This window comes from Trichosurus vulpecula, chromosome 1 (genome assembly GCF_011100635.1).
Source record: "Trichosurus vulpecula isolate mTriVul1 chromosome 1, mTriVul1.pri, whole genome shotgun sequence".
Classification (NCBI taxonomy): domain Eukaryota; kingdom Metazoa; phylum Chordata; class Mammalia; order Diprotodontia; family Phalangeridae; genus Trichosurus; species Trichosurus vulpecula.
The window spans coordinates 527,946,297-527,967,949 of record NC_050573.1 but is presented as its reverse complement, the minus strand read 5'-3'; the positions used below and the strand labels follow the sequence as shown (position 1 = coordinate 527,967,949).

Sequence of the window (21,653 nt, the reverse complement as noted above, 5' to 3'; positions counted from 1 at the left end):
GTATAGTCAAAGTAGTCCAATGAATCTAGCCTGCCATAGAAGCAAAGAAGCAGGGCCGTAGCAGTTAACTTTGGAATTAAGGATAATATTGTATACTATGCACAGACTGTAGTTTATACATGTACTTAATGATATGCTACTGATAATTCTGCTAAGTAACGAGCTCAATTTTCTCCTACTTTGAAAAATAGATGCATTTATATCTGTCAGGTTGCATGGGCCACAGATGTTAACAATACAAAAAATTATCATTGTGTTTTGATTTTATCCCTTTGTCCCTCAGAACATCCATACCTGAAATCATGCACCTTCAGAAAAACACAGAAAAGGAAATTCACAATCTATGTTAGAAATCAAAGGATATTTTGGGCCTGATCCAAATAGGTACATATGTTTACATATACATATTCATGCCTAAATGTGGAGTCAATGTAATGCATAATAAAATATTATAGCAGCGTATGCAAGGCCAAAGAACTTGGAGGAAGGAAAGATCATTTTTGACTATGGGAATCAACCTACTCTTGATTATGTAATCAACTTTACAATAAATAGTACTTCTCATTAGTCTGTGAGATGATATTATTTATCTCACCAACTAGTTGGGGCAGTACTGGATAGTAAACTAGCCTTAAATTGAGGAAGACCTGAGCTCAAGCCTGGCCTCTAACACATATTGGCTGTCTGAACCCTGGGCAAGTCACTTGACTTCTCAGTACCCCAAGGTAACTCTTAAGAAGCAGTTGCCAGTCTGCATTGCTAAACAGGGAAGGCATTATATTATTAAAGTATTAAAGGGGGCCTGGGAAAGGCTTATTGCAGAAGGCAGGACTTAGCTGACCCTCTGAGGAAGCCATATACTTTATCCCATATTCCCCTATATCTTCATTCAGTAAGTCAACAATCATTTACCGAAGGGCAACAGTGCACCAAATAATTGTCCTGGTCACTGGATGTACAAAGACAAAAGTGATGCAATCCATGCCCTCAAAAAGTGTATATTTTAACTGAGGAAACAACATGACAATGTATAGATATACACAAAACAAAGATGAGGTAGCACCAGCAGCTGGGGAGAATCAGGAAAGGCCTCATGTTTAAGGTACTAGAACTAAGGTTTGAAAGAAACTGGGGGTTCCAAGAGATCTAATAGGCAAAGGGGAGTGCACTTCAGGCAACGGGGGTGGCTAGTACAGAGCCAGGGGATGAAATATCATGTGTGAGGAACAGCGAGAAGGCCAGTTTGACATGTACACTAGTACACTGTTGGTCGGGCTGTAAATTGGTCCAGTCATTTTGGAAAGCAATTTGGAACTATACACCAAAAGTTACCAAACCATCCATAGCCTTTGACCCAGCTATGCCACTCCTAGGGCTATACCCCAAAGAAAGAAGAAAAGGATCTATATGTACAAAAATATTTATAGTAGCTCTTTTCATGACATCTTCAAATTGGAAACTAAGAAAGTATGTGATTGGAGAATGGCTAGACAAATTGTGGTATATGAATGTAATGGAATATTATTGTTCCCCAAGAAATAATGAAATGGATAGTTTTGGAGGAAATTGGGAATACCTCTGTTAAGTGATGCAGAGCAAAGTGAGCAGAACTAGGAGAAAAATCTATATAATGGTAACATTATAAAGAAAAACAACCCTCCAAGTTTCAGAACTCTTATCAATGCAATGATAGACCATGGATCCAAAAGAATGAAAATGAAAAACACCACTCGCTTTCTGACAGAGAGGTGATGACCTTAAAATGATAAAAGAGAGATACATTTTCATACATGGCTAATATGGGCATTTGTTTCCCTAGGCCACAGCTATGTATTGAGGACTTTGTTTTTTGGGTTTGAGGTTGTTTGGGATTTTTTTTTAAATTAGTTGGAAGGGGAGGATAGAAAAAGAGGGCATAGATAAAAATGCTTGCTAGTTCAAAAAAAGAAAATTTAAAAGAATAAAAGGTAGTTTTGGTTGGATTGTAGAGTGCACGAGGGGAGTAATATATCAAAAGATTAAAAAGATGGCATTGGGCCAAGTTGCAAAGAGCTTTAAACGTCAAAGAGTTTATATATTTGATATCATAAGTAAGAGGGCGCCACTGAAGTATATTGATTAAGAGATTGCCACCATGAGACCTGTGCCTTAGGAAAATTACTTTGGTCACTATGTGGAAGTTATATTCGGAGTAGAGAAAGACCAGAGAGGGGGAGAACAATCAGGACTCCTAGTAAATAATAAGGGTCTGAACAAGAGTAGGTGACTGTGTTATTGAGAGAAGCCATGGTCAAGAGATGCAGGAGAAGTAAGAGTGACAATGTCTGGCAATTGATTTAATGTGTACGTGAGTAAGAGTGACAAGTCACTCAAATGGACATTGAGGTTTTGTACTGTGGTTTTGATTGGAAAGATAAAGATTCCCTCAACAGAAACAGGGAATTTTCAAAGAGGGCAGTGTCTTCAGGGGAAGCAAATGAGTTCAATTTTGGACTTGTTGAGTTTAAGTGCCTACAGGACATCGAATGCCAAAAGAGAGCCAGTGATGATGCTCATGGGAGAAATTGGGCTGCATATATAAACCTGGCAGCCATCTGAGTAGAGCTGATAATTAAGCACATGGTAACTAATGAGGTCACCAAGTGAGAGAGTCTAGAAAGAAAAGAGAGAGTGGCCCTAGATGAAGTCCTTGAATAAAGATAGCCACTGCTTGGTTTCCAAGAACCATGGACATTAGTCATCCTTTTAATTATATGAGTTCAACTTCACCCTTTTGACTGGATAGTTTCCATCTATCCACAAATGTGCTTTGGTTTCCTCAATATTAAAATAATATTCCTTCCACTATTCTACCCTATTGAGTTACCATCCCATCTTTCTCCATTTCTTTAGATTTCTTTTTAAAAATCACTTACTTTTGACACCTAATACCTATTCACTCTTCAGTCTTTATAATCTAGAATCTATCCCTACTATTTACTGATTGTCTGAAGGTCAACTGTATAAATTCTTAAGTCTAGTTGGTGTAGAGTTAACGTGTTGGAGAGCAAGCAATTGATTCTGTTTTACTTTTTTGCTGCATCGATGAGATTTGTTTTCAAGTCATAAAAGGAAAAATAAACTCCATTTAAGAAATGCTTGAAACCCAGGAGAGTAGAAAAGACAGTAAGAGAGTATTTAACAATTTTAAGTGGATCTCTCAGTCTATTAAGTTATTTCTCAAGATACATAAACAGCTTAAAAAATTATTGTGAATCCATTGAGGGTAATTTTTCAGAAATCAGGAAGAAGGGAAGAATCATCATAGAACCAGAGGTGGGTAAATGTCCCAGTTTTCATAAAGAGAAAAAGGATTGATTCTAGAAACTACAGAAAAATAAACTAGAGGTCAAATAACCACATATATTATAACAGCTGATTCATGAAAAATGATAGTAGTAGCTTCATAGCTATTTATACTTAAATTAATTTCAGTTTATAAAGCAGCATAACAATTTTTCATTCATCCTTTCTAAGCTCCCCGTAGTATGCTTCATTTGTCCATTCATTCTTTTTTCACTTTTCCTCTTACATGATCATATTCAGTGCATGGCTCATTCTCCTGTTTCTGCTATTTTTCAGTTTTCATTATTTCATAAAGATATTTCTAGATATTCTTATGTTTTTCCTACCTGTCACATAACCTTTCTGAGTTTCCATTTCCATATCTATAAAATGAAGATAATAACACCTACATCATGCTTAGATGAGATAATATATGTAAAGAACTTTCCACGTTTCCGACACTTTCTACTTAAAAGTCTTATATAATGTGAAGAATTATTTTTGTGATTATCAATCTCGACATTATAGAATCTCAATACATTAATGTACCACAATTTAATTGTTCAGCACTCCATTTGCTTCCAGTGTTCTGCAATTACATATAATGTTACTATGAAAATCTTTGAACACATAGCTTTTGTTGTTATTGTTTTTGATAATAGTTAGGATATATTCCCAACTATAGAATTACTGGGCTTTAGAGTTTAATTTTTTATCACAGGCTTAGTATTATTATTATGTTTTCCAAGAGTTTTCTCCATGCTTTTGAAAAGAAAACTGTTGTCCCTTGTCATAAGAATTGATACAGCATATAGCAGGTTTAGGCTATGTCAAATTTAAGACTGAGAACACATTTGGTAATGTGAGGGAATTATCTAGTGCAAATTGATTTTTTAAGCCTTAAAAAGCCAGAAAAGAGCATAGCATTTCTTACCTTCTAAGACTACTAAAAGACCTGAAGTTTGGGACACGGGAGTGAAAGGCCAGCACTTTAAATGCTAATCATCATGGGGAGTAAATGTCCTAGTGTTCCCTTATTCTGAATCAGCTGGAGTCTACAGCTTTGATGTCAATCGTTTTTTATGTAAGCTGCATTAAAGCATAGCTCTCTGCCCACCTGTGTAGAGAATTTGTCAGTTTCATTTCTAGAGAGCCACAGAATTCTAGATAGCCCTTTTGGGGGGGTTATTTTTCACCTATGGGGTAAAATTATATTTATTTTGTGAGTAGGTATCATCAATTAACATGCGTTGTTTTCGTACAATCGTTTAGGTACTATGGCAAAGGACAAAGCTTTCAGAAGTCTGGTCTGCACTTTGCTGGAACTTGGATATGTGATGATGGCTTTGAACTTTTTTTTTCTTTCTGGTAGCTCAGCAAAAGAAGGTCACTAATTACAAAGTAACCTTTGGGTGGATGCCCACCCAGCAGCAGTGATGAGTGGGCAAGGCTTCCAGGAGTAGAATGCTGAAGGTAGTGTTTCTCCTAAGATGAAAGAACTGTCTTAGTTGTTACACCTTGACATTTTTTGCTTCTATCTAAGAGAGACTACCTCTGTATAACTGCTGATCCAGAGACAATGAATCTTTGGAGAAATAATCTTACTGGTAGGAACCTGGGAATTTTGGAGGAAGATTAATCTTTCCCTTCTGTCTAGCAAGATAAGGCTTCTGTGAGGAGAACTTTGTAATTTAACTCATTTCTACTAACATGTATGTGTTAAAAGCTCACTTGCATACAAACCACTATATCTCCGAGATAAGAATAAATAAATGGGAGGAAAGATTTACTTAAGTAAATTATTATTTTTTTAATGCCAGAAGGTTGTGGTAACTCTTAAATAGAGATCCTTGGCCAAGTCTTTATCCCATGTACCAGGAGAGAGCCTCCTGAGAAGAAAGTGCATCTAGGGGATGCACCTTCCTTTCTCTCTAGTTCTGAACCTGTGAGAATTGCTGGTGTCCTTTTTGCCCTGAAAGCTGGTTCTTAGAAAGTTAAGTATCTTTCTTCCATCTCCTTAGGAGCTGTGTGGGCTAAAGACTGGTGGCCAGAAAAGAATCTAAAAATGGCTGACTCAAATTAGTGATGCACAAGATATTCTAACCTCCAAACTGAATTTAAAAGTAGCCATACAAATATAGATAGTAATAGATCTATGTGGGTATGATGTCACCAGCATGGTAAACAGAAAGAGTGGTGGATTTGGAGTCCGATGATCTGGGTTCAAATCGCAAATATTTCTTTCTACCGCTATGACTTTGAGCAAGTCCCTTAATTGGTCTCATCCTCAATTGATTTCTTTGTAAAATGGCAGCATTGACTTGATACACTCAAATATCCCTTCCATCCCCCAGATCTATGACTGTATGATCTAGTAGCCCGTCTAGTCCTCAATTTCCTCATCTTTAAAATAATAAGATAGAACTAAGTTAATTCTTAGATCCTTTCTAACTCTAAATTTGTAATCCTGTGTTTAGTTTTTTCAGCACATAGAATATTTTAATTTGTAAATTGTCGTTGTCCAACCAAACGAATCTCTTAAGTGAACCTTAAAATTTTGGATAATGGAGAGGGAGAAAAAAAAATACTGACTTGCCATGCCTCTCAAGCTTCTACGAAAGGTTCACTTATCAAATGATAACAAGACCCAGCCTACTTTCCCTCCTATATATTAAGGGAAACTCCAACAGAAAATGAGATATAACCCAATTACCTTTCTCTTGAATGCCAGTGTCAGCTTCTAAAAACATAAATCATGGTTTCCTTTTCTCACTGCTGTGACTTCCTGTGAATCATGAATGGCAGTCCAGAGTTTCTATTTCATCTCTCTTCCTTATTTTCCTTTTCACCATTTGTTTTGCTGTCTGCAATGGCTGCCTTGGAACAGTCCCCACCGCTCCCCCTCAGAATGTGCAAACAGAAGCCCTCAACTCCACCACTATCCAGTTCCTATGGAACCCTCCTCCTCAGCAGTTCATCAACGGCATCAACCAGGGATACAAGGTAATCCTTGCCTTTGATGGGAAGAAGTCTGTTTGATTGTCTTGAAATGAAATGATTATAATGCATGAATAAAAGATAGTCATTAAATACTATGTGCCAAGCACTGTGCTAAGCACTGGGAATATAAATAAGCTTCCCAAGGAGCTTACATTCTTATGCAACGTTAGCAGCTGGCTTGGATAGAGCTTTACAGGGCATGTGCAGGATGACTTTTCTGTGTTCAGGAATTTTATTTTATAATTCTGAGAGGTGACCCAGCTCCAGATGATTGGAAAGAGCACTGGCCCCAGAGACAAGATCTGGGATTAAAACCTGCCTCTCACTAGCCGTATGACTTTGAGCAAGTCACTCAACCTTCTTGGTCCTCAGTTTCCTCATCTGTAAAATGAGGTGGTTGGACTAGATGGCGTCTGGGTTCCCTTCTAGTTCTAAAACTGCTGTATGAACCTATTTACTCTATTTATTAAAGTAAAAATGAGATTACATCAGAAAAAAATTCTTAATTTCCAGTGAAATGAATAACAAGGACTGGTCATCTACATGGCACTCCATCCTGATGGGTGCATCCTCTCAGATCAAATGATTGATCAGAAGTCTGCCTGGTGAACTCATAATTAGGGAGCTGGGTGTTCTTAAGAGCTATTTCTGTTAAGCAGTGATAACATAATGTATTCATACCTCTCTCTTCCCTAGGGATATTTCTGTCTAAAGCAGCAAGGCCAGTTGTCTAGAATCAGAACACCTCTTGTACTGTATTGTAGAAACACTGACAATTTCTCACCTTCCAGCTCCAGCTTCATCTTTCTCACTAGTCATCCAGTTATCACAGCATTCTATTATTACAACATTATTTGCTTTGTGTCTTTTGTTGGGTCACAGTTTCCAAAATTAGATTGGCAGTTGTATGGTAAGATTGGGAGTCCCCTTAATCTTGACATCCGTATGAATCTACATGACTCTCCATGTTCCACAAATATTCAACAATTCAATTGAAAGTGATGAAATACAGTTTTTTAAAGCTTTGCTAATTTATTCTCTCTTAGCTCTTAGCATGGCCAGTGGATGTTCCAGAAGCTCTGATCACTGTCACCATTGCGCCTGACTTCCATGGTATCCACCATGGGTATATAACTAACTTGAAGAAGTTTACTGCTTACTACACATCAGTTCTATGTTTCACCACACCAGGGGATGGCCCTCGGAGCCCACCCCAACTCATCTGGACTCATGAAGACAGTGAGTATATGGCTGGCAATCAGTTAATCATCAATCAAAGATATAGATATAAATGTAGATATACGTATATATATATATATATATATATGTGCATACATATATATATAGCCTACTATGTGCAAAATGAAGCAACATATGTGGAATTCAAAAAAATTAAAAGATGCAGTCTTTTTAGGAGTTTTAATTCCATGCTTAGAGAGACAAGACATACACAAAAAAAGTACTCAGTCTAAGACGCTTATCATTGTACATTAGAAGTAGATTTTTATGCCTTAACTTAAAATACTTTATGTTGCAAAACAATGGCATATAATTAGTCATAGTGTTAAAACTAGAAGGAACCTTTGAGGTCATCTAGTCCAACCTTTCCCCTCATTTAATAGATTAGAAAACAAACCTAAAGGGGAGAAATTATTTCTCCAAGGTGACTTAGCTAGTTAGTGGTCAAGATAAGATAGGAACTGAAGCTTCCTAATTCACAGTGCAATGCCCAATGTGGGTCAGCTCCTCAAAGGGTAAGGTTGCTCATAGCAAAGTGATGAAAAAAAAGGATCCAGCCTGACTTTGACAGTTCCTCCCATAATCCATCCTGGCTCTTGAATCCATATATGTAGAATCAGACCTCATATTTAAAGGAAAAAGATTCCTGTACCTAATAAGTTTCATTATAGATATCTTATACATGTAATGGGGGCAAACTGGTAAGCCCTTCTGATCTGCTTGGCTTTGTGTGTGTGTGTGTGTGTGTGTGTGTGTGTGTGAGAGAGAGAGAGAGAGAGAGAGAGAGAGAGGGAGGGAGACAGACAGACAGACAGACAGACAATATGAATGGAACCCATCTTTTAAAATGATCTTAGATGTGCCCTACACCCCCTGTTACTGCTGTCAGAGAGAGAGGCCCAAGGTACCATCCAGTGTTATCAGCATTTTTCCAAAGTGGCAAATCTTTAGTACTAATCCATAAAATATGTCATCCCTTAGAAGTGACCCAGGGTGTAGCAGATCAGGCAGTCTCACCTGTTTGCCCACATTTCATCAATATGCTTTCTTTATGATGACTGTTTTTTAAAATTCAGTGTTAATATTATCTCATGCTGTGTTGATCAACAGAAATGTGTTTGACTACCTAAGCAGTTATTCACAAGGATTTTATGAACTTAATCTTCAAAACTCTACAAACCCAGCTGGTTTTCACAAAATATAACCATAAGATATGTCAGGGAAAAAAAATAACAACAAATAACACTCTGTCCACTTATCTTTAAAGTGAAAAAGAATAAAATTCAATTATTTATCTATAGCAATCGCCTCAGAAAGGTGGTGGAGAGAAAGAAGCATCTTGCCTCTTTCCTGCTGATGAGTGAATACACTGCCCTTTATCTTGCATGGCCTCAGGGTAGCCTATTTTCAGGCTTGTCTACCCAACTTTCTTCCTTGTCTTTTTTCTCCATTTGAATGTGTTTCACTATTTTGCTTACTTTAAAAAGGAGCCCCATCCCTTGGGTGCTTCTCCTTAGATCAATAAACATCACAGAAAGTCATACATAGAACTTATGTGGATATTGCATTTTACTGTTCACAGGACACATTAGTGTGCTGAAAAGTGGCAAAGGGATAGCTTCTTCAAATTAAAGAGGAAATCATCCTGATGAAAGCCAGTTATTAAAAGTTAGGTTTTGGTTTTTTTCTCTCTCCCCACCCTGTCTTATTTTTTTAAACACTTTTGGGAAAACGTCCATAAAGCTTTGTTTCCAGGAAATAGAAAATCAAATCTGATTTGAGCTCCAGTGAATGAATAAGAAGAATCCTTCCCTGAGAATTTTCTCAACCAAGCAGGCTTGGATATGCAGTCTCAGATTCACACTATAGATACACCATATTAAATGTGATATACAAATTAATGATACATACATTTGATATATACAGTCTATATTGGAAGTATATATATGTATATTTATATAATGATATATACAGTCTATATTGGAAGTACTTTCTTTAAGAGAAAGAATAACAAAACCCAATACCTTTTGAGGCTTACCCTGCTGTAGTTAGCTAACCCAGTGGCAGGCTTTCTTTTTCAAGGCTCAAGAGGAATGAGAACTTGGGGCAAAGAAGAAGCGTAGAGGAAACACAATATAAATTTTCAGTCCAGACATTGCCAACTGGTTTCAACAGAGCTGGAGGATAGCATGTTAGGGCAGCAATCCAGGTAGTAGAAACACAGAGAATATAAAGTGAGCAAAAAGCTGTCTTCCCTAGCTCATCGATTGAAGGAAGAATGAGTTGGATCCAACACCAGTCAAAATGTGTCTCTGAAAGATCAAAATTGAGGGAGGATGATATAGTCTTGACAGCCATTCTTACTTTTCTATCTTCTACTCTAGAAAGCTAAAGCTTGTCAAAGTGTTTGAGTTCACCCATAAAAACCTTTTGAAAGCTTCACCCTGACATGTGTATTTTCAGAATCAATTGCCAATTTTTTTTAATTATATGTTGTACTTATTCGAATACCAATTGGGGAACTGATCTTGCATTCATCTTAAAAGCCTCCATCTTTCTCCCACTTTATCTCCTGCCTTTTCCCCCTTTCCTTTCTCCTTTGCCAGCTTCTCTGTCTCCTTGTCTCCTGTCTTTCGTTCTGAACTCTTCCCCTCATTTTATCTTAGAGAGAAACTTCCTTGAAGAGGAAGATGACAGTGTCAAGGTAGGAATGGGGCTGTGAGAAATAACAGGGAGAAAAGCAGGTCTAGGCTCGTCATACCTTTTCTGGAGAACCTGGACATTTCTACCCGCTCTGTTTCTCTTAGAAATGAAAGTAGAAAAAAAAGAGGGGTTTATTTTGTTTTGCTTTTGTTATTTTTTTTAATAACCAACCAGAGCTTTGGAGTTGTTTCCCTCGCTGCCTACCAAGGGGAAATACCAGAGCTAGGAAGTTAACTTTTCGAGAAAATAGATGTTGGCATATATATGCTGCTTCATTTAGGTTGCAAGGACCTGTAGGGCAGCGGCCATAGCTGTTTTTATTCTAAATGCAGTGCAATGCCCATCTTTTTGCGTTTGTTTCTTTGATGTTGAAAATTATTCCCTTTGAATGAATTTCAGGGTCCCACTGACTGGACATTCCTTTTATATGGAGCTACATTTTTTTTCAAATGCTTCCAGAGTGGTTTCTATATTCCTTTCTTCATTCTAGCCATCTGGGCAATGGTTAGAGTGGAGGCAACACAGAAAAAGCTAGGGAGAAAGGAATAGGAACATAGATGTGGAAGGAAGGGTCAGCTCTTGCTCGCTCCTCCTCCGACTAGGCCCAATTACTCCATGTCACCACCCGTTACATCCAGTACTAACCATATAGTTCCTTGGCTTGGACCCTCTCTCTTAATGCCTCACAGCCATTTGGGACTTCCTCCCTGAAGTATTCCATTAGGATTATCCCTCTGGTTGTCCATTTCTGTTCCACCTCCAAAAGCTCAGTTCCTGTCTTGATCAACTCTCCTCCTTCCCTCACTAAAAACATTCTCATCTTGTGCCTTATCCCCTCCAGAACCCTGCTACATGTATGCCTTCCAAGGTGATAGCTAGAACAATGACCCCTTCTCCCTATTACCTCCCCATTTTACCTACAAAGTAACATTAAAACATTTTGATAGAATATCATCTTTTGGGAGCCAGAACAAGTTTTGGTTTCCTTTTTTACTTTAGTACCCCCAGAAGCTTGCATAGTACCTGACACAAAGTAGCCTGGGACTCAAGCCAGAAGACTGGGTTCAAATCTCTGCTCTGTCTCTTATGCCGTGTGACTCCGAGCAAATCACATCACAGGCTTCAGTTCCCTCCTCTATAAAATGGGAGGATTGGATGGGTTGATCTCCAAGTTCCCTACTAGCTCTGATATTCTGAGTCTGTGAGAATGAGGAAGCTGCCTTTTCTCTATGAGAAAGATCCAGTAAAAACTTTATTGATTGCTGTTGACTCGCTTTCTGAAGCTCATGCTTGAACCTTTGTTATTCAACCCAAAGGTGGTAGAAATGCCAGTCCAGGGAGGGAGCTTATCCCCTGACCGAAGGCATCACCCCCTATAACAAATGGAAACCAAGGAAATCCTATGTGCAAATGCACAACTTCTTCAGCTCTTGAAGATATAGGAGCTGGTGGTAACTGAGAACCTGTAAAAGCAGGGAAGATGGTATTGAGAGACTGTTGGAGGAAAACAGCAGAAGCGATTGTTCTAATTAGATTAGATCAAGGGGAGAGATGGAGTACAAGGTGTGTGTAAATTTCCTGCTGCCAGTCTCTTTAGTTCTCTGCACAGTTGGGATGAAGACTGGATGAAATAATTTATGTGATAATAGCCAGAGTACCTCTTAACACCTTGCATTCCCTTCCCCTCCTGCTGTTCTTACTGACGTTTCCTGCAGGTTTCTGTTGGCCCTGAATCACCATTTTCATTCCCTGCCCCTAACCCTGCCCCATGAATCTGATCAAAAGGAAATGGGGCTCCCCTGTTAACAGATTTCCTCTTCTGATTGCTAGAGCCTGGAGCTGTGGGACACCTGAGTTTCACTGAGATTCTGGACACGTCTCTCAAGGTCAGCTGGCAGGAACCTGTGGAGAAAAATGGCATTATTATAGGCAAGTATCACGTTTCTCCCTTTTAAAATTGTGCTGCCATAGTCAAAATGGTTGGACAGTAGAGCATTCAGGCATGGCTACCTACGGAGGTGCAAACTTCAGTGTCCCCTTTAGAGTCATTGAAATGTCAACCAGACCACTTTGCAGGAGGTAAAGGGCCAATTACCACAAGCCCAACATTGCGCCTACTGGAAGTGACACGCCTTTTAGAAATTATCTCCATCCTGGGGCATCAAGCTGGTTGTCCCCTTGCTTAGTTTACTCTTACTCTTCTATGTACCTTCCCAAGGCTCTTTGACCTCTGGGATGTGGAAAATCAGGATTTCAAGATAGTGAACCTGTACCTGAGAACGTGGACAACACATAGAGAAAAAAGGAAATGTTAGATTTCTTAGACTTTGAGAATAGTCTGGTTATAAGTAGTATAAGGAGAAGAGAATATAAAAATATAAAAGTTCCCTTTAGTAATAATAATTATATATATTCATATATATATATATATGTATATATACATATACATATATATATAATTTTGTGCTCTAAGGCAGGGATTCTTAACTTTTTTGTGTGGTTGACCCCTTTGGCAATCTAGTGAAAACTATGGACCTTTTCTTAGAAGAATGTTTTTTTTTTAATTTTTTTTTTGGCAGGGCAATTGGAGTTAAGTGACTTGCCCAAAGTCACACAGCCAGTACATGTGTCAAGTGTCTGAGGTCGGATTTGAACTCAGGTCCTCCTGACTCCAGGGCCGGTGCTTTATTCACTGCGCCACCTAGCTGCCCCAGAAGAATGTTTTTAAATCATTGAAGGGCATGTTAAATTTCAGTTAGAGGTTACTGAAAATAAAGTTGTGATTTTTTTCCCTATTAAAGTAAACAGACCACCCAAAATCTATCTATAGACCCTGTTGACACAGAATAAGAACCCCTGCTCAGATCTCTCTTGTGCAAAACATATTTTCCCCCGTTTTTAAATGATTTTTGTTGGAAAATATTTTAAATAAATTTTTAGTTTACAACTTTAAAAAATAGTAATGATCAGAACCAGGAAAAAAAACTGTACACAATGCCTATAAAAATCTAGACGGAAAAAACAATAACAGCAATGACAAATTGAAATTTATAACTTGTAATTATTATGGCCAGGTTTGGTCTCAGAGAAGAAATGAGGAAATAATACCTCTTTCCTTTCTTTTGAGAGATAGGAAATTATAACTGTTGAATATTGCATATACATATATGCACACATATGTATATATATATCTTCTATATATATGTGTGTGTATATATGTATTCAGAAATAAAAGTGATGTAAAAATAAAAGGTATCTATAGTTTTCAAAGAAAACAATAGTAAAAACACAAGACAGAAATATTAAACAATCATAAGACCTTGTTCTTGTTCATTATCATTTTGGTGGGGCAGAGGGAGCATAGAAGGCAACAATTCTAAAAAGCACCATCTTTTATTTATGATACGATCTTTTATATCTTATATATCCATTTGGAACTTATTGTGGTATATGGTGCGAGGTCTTAATCTAAACCTAATTTCTGCCAGGCTGCTTTCAAGTTTTCCTAACAGTTGTTGAATGGTGAGTCTAGTTGTAGTCTTTGAGTTTATCAAACACTATATAACTGTATTTGCTTCTGTATGTTGTGTACCTAAACTATTCCATTGATTGATTTTTATCTTTTAGCCACTATAAAATAGTTTTGATAATCACTACTTTCTAATATAGTTTGAGATTTGGTACTGCTATACACTTTTGCTTCCTTTTTTTCTTTCATTATTTCCATTAAGAATCTTTGACTCCTTTATTCTTGCAAATTAATTTCTTCTCCTAGCTCTCTAAAGTAATCCTTTGGTGGTTTAATTGGTATGGCACTGAATAAGTAAGTTAATTTAAGTAGTTTTATAATTTTTATTAGTTTAGCATTTTATTATAGGTTCATTTTACCTCACACAAGAGAAGATACTAAAATTTTGGCATCTAAGGAGGGAGTTGTGGTGTTTGTCCTTCATTCTCAAAGAGGACCATGACATCAGGGAAATGATGACACAACTTGCAGTTGACTTTGATTTGAGTGAGGGAGGGCTGTGCAAGGTCACCAGCCACACTTTCTCCTCCAGAGCCATCTGGGTCCAGTGGCCTGATATTCACCAGGACAACTGGAGTTGGCCCAGGATGCATTGGGAGACCCTGGCCCTTTCAGGCTAAGGCCTTTTCAGGTTCTCACTTTAAGGAGGTAACACCCATTCAGTAAATAAACCTCTTTGAGAAGTGAATCAAGGGATGGAGCCTTTAATCAAAACTTAAAAAAAAAAAATCAAACTGGGAGAGGAAGATCTTCAGGGTTCCTGGCCAAAAGAGAAACAGTTACTATTTAGTATTTACATTCACTCTGTGCAAGGAGGGCAGGGACTTATTGTCCAATCGATGAGCTCCAGAGTGAATTGGATTTAAGGCTTGGTTTTTGAGGAAAAAATCTAGCCAGTAAACCCAGAGTTAAGGAGGAAGCACTCAGCCATCGAAATGTACCTTCCTTTGGGCAGAGCACCAAGGGACAGGGAGAGAAAAGGCAAAAAGTAGGGGAAATAAGCCTACTTTGTCCCAAGCACTGTGCTAAAAACCCTCTTTACAAATATTATGTCATTTGCAAGGTTACATTGCTATCACTATCACTGAAGAGACAAAGATACAACTGGATCTCCAGAGGGCAAAGGATAACCAGAGGCCCAAACTTGGATGCAACTTTTTTTAGGACTTGGCAGGAATAGGAAGTGGATCCATAATCTATGTGAAAGATGCTGTCTTGCCCTCATACTGAGGCCACACCCATCTCTCTATCACTCCTCAAGGTGCCCCTGGGGAAGAATCTTACTCAGACATATCTGATTGTTTTCCCATCCCTAGGGCATAGACAGCCTATTTCCACTCTGCCACTTACTAGCTGTGTAGTCTTGGGAAAATAGCATGATCTCTCTAGATGTTGGTTCCCTCTTTCTGTATGTCATGGACCCCTCTGGTAGTCTGTTAGTCTAATCTGCAACATAGGGATGGAATCCATATACCATCTACTTCACAGACTTGTTGAGAAGAAAGAACTGTAAAAATATGACCTATTATTATTCTGACACGTGAACATGCTTTGGAAACTTTAAACCTTTGTAGATATTTAAGGTGGGAGTTCATAATTGGTCAATGTTGAACAGCCCCATCCTATACCAATCACTTAATTAGCAAAATTCCTTTGTAGTCACATATAATACACACGTAAATATGTTGTACAGTACTTGAATCTTGGGCACAATAGGACCTATACTTGTCCTTTCTCAATAGCTTAAGATGTAATGTTGCCTCTTTCCCGTACTCAGAGCTATAATTAGGTTGGGTTGATTAAGCTTTTCCCTAGGCCCAAAAATGTTACAAGACCTTGACAATTTTTCCGCAGCAAAGAAACAATGAACTTACTACATAGTTAACAAGAACAATTGATTAAATTAGGAAATTACTAGATGGTGCTTCATACCCACCCCCTATAAACTCCCATTGTCCCCAGCTTCCTGGAGGCCTGGGATCTCTCTCCCACTTTCAATAAAGTTGTCAAAGTTGGTTTAAGGGTGAGTTTGTTAATTATAGTATATTATATTATTATAATAAATTATAATAACAAACTCACCCCATATGCAAAATTTGCTAGTTACAGTCCATACACATGTGAAATTAGGGTACAAATGATCTAAATAACTAAACTCCATTCTCTACTTTGAGCCCTTGGGATTCCAGGTATGTACCACCTTTATTGAGAGGGTCAAATAGCTCCATCTGTTTCTCTCTCCTTTTCTTCTCTACTACCAGACTCATGTATAGCTAGAAACAAGGAAAGCAGAGTAACCATGTCCTCACTGGCTGTCTGTCATACAACAGATGCAGGTAACTGAACATGGGTTTCAATTGTGAAGTCACAGGCAGTTCCCAACTTGCAAACGGTTGTGTTCCAAAAGTTAATGTTTAAATCAGATGTGGCATGTGTTTCTCCATAGAAGCAGAATTATGTGCAGGATAGTAATATTCCCAGCCTAGTCCACAAAAGATTATTTAACCCATAGTGTACCTGAAGTCTAATGCTAATAGTACTAGAGACTGTAAGTACCATGTATAACTATTTCCATGGAGAAATGCATTAAATGGAAATTCAAGGAGATATATCCACCCCAACACCCATATGCCTGAAGCTGTGATAGTGAGATAAGTTTCTCCTCCTTTACCCAATATCTCCCTACCATGCAAGCAGTGAAATATGGAAACTCCTCCCTACCTCCCATTATGAGTCACTGATGGTGGCTCCAATGGATTGGGTTAGGAACCCCATAAGGAACTCCCATAACAGTCATATCCCCCTACCAGGTAAGCAGTGGAATATGGAAACTCCCCCCATTCTGTGCCACTGATGGTGGCTCCAATGGATTGGGTTTAGGAATACCATAAAGGGAGGCAAGAGGGAGAGTGAGAGGCAGGGACGTGGATACCAGTTGGCTAAGTCTCCCGCAAATATAAACCCTTGTGTCTTTGTCTGAACTTTTTTGAGCCTTAGTTTTCATGTTTGTGAAATTGGGATAATAATAAACTCCCTAACAATTTAAACTGTCCAAATGGACTAGTTCAAGATTACTAGTGGAATTCTTCCTCTCTAGAGGCCTTCAAGGAAATATATACTCTTCAGTAAAATGAGGACAGGACTATTTTTTTTCTTGTATCCCTAATGCCTATCACAGTGCCATTTCGTAAAGGCTTGGCCATTTTATAAATGCTTATTAAATTGAAAACTGGATGACCACTTGTGGGGATGTTGTAGGGAAAATTTATGTTCATGTATGAGTTGGGCTAGGTAGTATTTAAGGTCCCTGCCAACTTTAATATTCTGTATGACTGGGGCAGCTAGGTGGCACAGTGAGTAGAGCACTGGCTCTGGAGTCAGGAGGACCTGAGTTCAAATCCAGCCTCAAACACTTGACAAGCTTAAGCTGCTCATTTGAAAAACTTAATGCGAATAAGTAGGACATAATGGTTTCCCAACACTGGAGTTCTTTGAGTTGGATGAGCACTCATTGGTCATAATACTGTACAGCTTGAAACAATCTTTGTAACTGTGGAATCCAAGGGTTCTTAACCTAGAATCTATGAACTTAAAAAAATTATTTTTTGATAAATGCATTTCAGTATATTTGCTTTTCTTTTCACTAGATTGTCAAAGGAGTCCAACATATACATGTGTGCATGAATACACACACACACACACACACACACACACACACAAAATTAAGAACCCCAATTTTGTCTAATCCCCTCATCAGAGTTGAGAAAACTGAAGCCCAAGGTGATTAAGTGACTTACCTAAGGTCATACATGTAGTAAGTGACAGTGACTAATGGAACCCAGGTCCTCTGATTTCAAATTCAACACTTTTAATTGTGGCATGATGAACCCCAAATTGTCATGAACATTTGTGACTAAAGTCATATGTGAAAGACGGGATTTTTCTTGAAACGTGGGAATTGCTACTCTTCTGTTTGAAAGAGCAACATTAATACCTTTGGTATTCGTAGCAGTAGTTGCACTGACTCTTCTACTTTGTATAGCATTCCTGTTGCTTTGGGCCTTCCTTCCAGTAACTTGGCCTACTAGCTTGATATATTTTGTAGAGTGAAAACATCAACTCCATAAAATGGCAGCAGGTAGGTCATCTCAGGTACGAAGACAATACCAATCTGATTGCAGAAAGTGAAGAATTAAGAGGCCTCTTGATAACGGTAAAAGAGGAGAGTATAAAAGCTGGCTTGGAGCTTAACATAAAAACAAAAAACAACCAAAGACTAAGATCTCAACAACTGGTGCCATCACTTCCTGGGAGCTGGAGGGAGAAGAAATGGAAGCAGTGCCAGATTTTATATTCTTGGGCTCAAAGATCACTACAGATGGCAACTGCAACCATGAAATTAAAAGACATTTGTTCCTTGGAAGGAAAGCTCTGCAGATTTGGACAGTATACTAAAAAGCAATGACATCACCTTGCAGACAAAGTTCTGTATAGTCAAAGCTATAGTTTTTCCAGTAGCAATGTATGACTGTGAGAGTTGAACTCTATGGAAAGCTGAGTGCTGTATAATCAACGCTTTCAAATTATGGTGCTGGAGAAGACTTTTGAGAGTCCCTTGGATAGCAAGAAGATCAAATCAGTCAATATTCAAAGAAATTGATTCAGGCTATTCACTGGAAGGTCAAATACTGAGGCTGAAATTTAAATACTTTGACCACCTAATGAGAAGATAGGACTCACTAGAAAAGATCCTGATGTTGGGAAAGATTGAAGGCAAAAGGAAAGGGGGATGACTGAGAATGAGATGGATACATAGTCATGAAAACAACAAACTTGAACTTGGACAGACTTCATGAGATAGTGAGAATGGAAGGGCCTGGACTGTTGTGGTCCATGGGATCACAAAGAGTCACTTACACCTAAATGACTAAACAGCAGCAACAATCTCAAGTCAATCATTCCACTCCTTCCAAATCAATGCATTATCCCACTCTCCACAATGGTTACTCCAACCTTCTCATCTCTCCTCAAGTCCTTCACACCAATCTCTGATGAAGACACTGCCCTAGTCCTTGCCAAAGCCAAGTCCTAAACATATACCTTTGATCTCATCCCCTTGAATGTCTTCTAGTAGACTGTCCTGGCTATTATTTCCTTTCTCTCTTTCCATCTCTCCTTAATTACTGGTTCCTCCTTGCTGCCTATTTACTATTGATTTCAGAGGGAAGACAGTTTGAATGAGACCTATATATGATTCACATCAGTAGAGTCTGCTTTTAAGTTTCACATGTAAACAAAATATTGGATATCAAGCTAAGTTTCCCTAGTAGATCGTTTTAATCTCAAAGAACTATCATTTTTTTAAATCAAGAAATAAATACATATTTGTCCCTCCCTGATGTAGATACCTGACCTACCCTTTCAGAAAAGATGGCATATTTTATTCCCATTTAGATCAACAAGAAAAATACATGGGCACAATCATTCGAGTTGGACAAACCTTTTATTGCTGAACAGCCACTGCCAATACTTCCAATTTATGATCATCTGTTTTTTTTTAACTAGCTAACAATTTAATGAACTCATTACAAGATTTTATTTAAATAAATACCTTTAGTTTCAAGCAAAATCTGTTGTTTATGACAGCACGGTTTACCTTTTTTGCTATAGAAAGGAATGCTAGTATTACAAAAAGTGACATTCTCCTACAGAAGTCTTCGTTGCATTGCTGTTTCTGTGTTGGAGCATTGTGTTGTCTTAGAGACTGATTTCAGTTTAACTTCATCCAATCTAGTGTGTGTGTGTGTGTGTGTGTGTGTGTGTGTGTGCATACTTCACATATTTGTTGTCTTTCCTGATAGAATGTGAGCTCCTTGTTAGTAGGGAGTGTTTCACACTTATATTTGTAGTCTCAGCACCTAGTACAATGCTTGGTATGTAGTGGGAACTTAAAAAATTCTTACTGATTAAAAGACTGATTGACATGATGCCAAACCAAACCAACGAACAACAACAACAAATGACCTGAAAAGTACCCTCTGTCCTCAAGGAGTTTCTATTCTATAGCTCTTAAAATGGAAATGCTGCCTGCCTTTGTTTGTTTTCCCTCCTCTCCTATCTTCTCTTTTTCAGACTCTAGATCTCAAGCTGCCATTAAATAATTTCACCTTAAAGATGGTGGGGAAGCAGCCGCAGTGAAGTAATTCCTGGCCATACTTTTGTTGTCTCTGTGGGAGAGAAAGGTCCTGGAGAGGGACAAGACTAAGCCATTGTGATTATTTCATTAGTCTCTGTTCAGCCATGCTTCAGGCACCTCCCCGAGGAATGTAATAATTAGTAACCTGCCCCAAATAAGGCAAGCCATAATGCATTGGCTATTGTAGAGTGCTGCTCTGTTGGTGACAGATTGGCATCTCTAAGAATGACTTGGACTTCCAATGGAGCATGACTGTACCACCACACAGGTCTATTTCATGCCAAATGTTCGAATGTTTCCTAAAGAGATGCAACCAAAAATAAAATCTATGTAAGTGAGAGAAACAAGAACCCAAGGCTCCAATTCCAGGAAAATTTTATTCCTTCCAATGATCCTTTTGAGACTTCCTATTAAAGCTGTGCATTGCTATTAAAGGCAGCTGCCGGAATTATTTGATAGGCTGATTAGCTTAGTGCTTTATACAATGCTGCTTTAAGGTCTATATACCTGGTAAGGAGCTACTATTTTATTAGTTTTGGTTCATAGATACCATTCACTGTGATTTCTTTTTAATTCTAGGGTCTAGAATGAGAGAAAGGCACAAAGAATGGGGGAAAGAGCCAGCCTTCTTAGTAAATTACCCACTGCTCTCGTTGTAAATTTCAGTATCTTCCTCTCTCTCTCTGTAAACTCTGATTTATGAGGGCCAGGATATAGACAGACAGTTTGTGATTGGATGTACTGCTCTCTTGTAGAGAATTTACTTCAGATCAACAGAAAATTATTTCTGAAACTCCGCTGGTCGTTAGTCTCTGTTAGGCAACCATTTATGGAGAAGGTAGAGTGCCAATACAGAAGGAAAGGTCTGTGGCACCTTCCCTCCTCTTGCTTACATTAGAGCCAGATGAAACATTTGCTGTCCAGACTGATTGGACTCCACCAGACACATCCCTGGAAAAGTTGCCTATAAAATAGAGGACATCTTCGCTCACCACATGGCCCAAAGTTCTGCCCATCTGTGTATGACTGGACTTTAGATGCAATTTTTATTAAGTATTCTTAGTCCAGCTCATTCAACTCAATTTTGTTTTTATTTGTCCTAGCCTGATTAAATCAGGCTTTACTGGCATGTCCATGGTTATCCTTATCATTTTTAGTATATAATTTTATCAGCTTTTATGCCAATAGATCATAACAGTTCTATACTAAATTGCTGTAACTAGAGTACTTACTAAAGGCTGCCATTGTGCTTGTGCTCCAGGTCAGTATTTTCAACCAGTGCCACCATTTTTTTGTGCATTTTGATGGTAAATGGTTTTGAGCAACTAAAGTTGATTACCACACAGGTTCAACATTATGTAACACTGGGTTTTTATGGAATAGGCTTAGCAACATCAATATTATATTCTAAACTATAAAGAGAATTGGTTCAGATGACGCATAGGTGATTATTCTAAGCTTGTCCATACCCAGAAGAAATGTGTCACAATAGTTATTTAGAAGTCTTCTAGTTACCCTTGAGCATCAACAATAAGAAATTCATTCTAAGTCACTGAATGACTGAATATGAAAGAATTAAATAAAACATAATGTTACTAGCTTACAGACCTTTAATACTATGTTGGACTATAGGTATTCAACAACTCCAACTGTCAGATGGGT

At 38.2% G+C, this 21,653-nt stretch overlaps 1 protein-coding gene across 2 annotated transcripts in view; it reads left to right on the top strand.

Annotated features, from left to right (window-relative positions):
- Positions 1-21,653, top strand: part of SDK1 (sidekick cell adhesion molecule 1) — a 1,168,267-nt gene that overhangs the window by 906,258 nt on the left and 240,356 nt on the right. For both annotated transcript variants that reach the window (XM_036741470.1, XM_036741469.1), the window contains 3 exons: positions 6,212-6,327; positions 7,371-7,563; positions 12,097-12,195. In XM_036741470.1, coding sequence (XP_036597365.1) covers positions 6,212-6,327; positions 7,371-7,563; positions 12,097-12,195 — 408 coding nt within the window. The remainder of the gene's footprint in view (positions 1-6,211; positions 6,328-7,370; positions 7,564-12,096; positions 12,196-21,653) is intronic.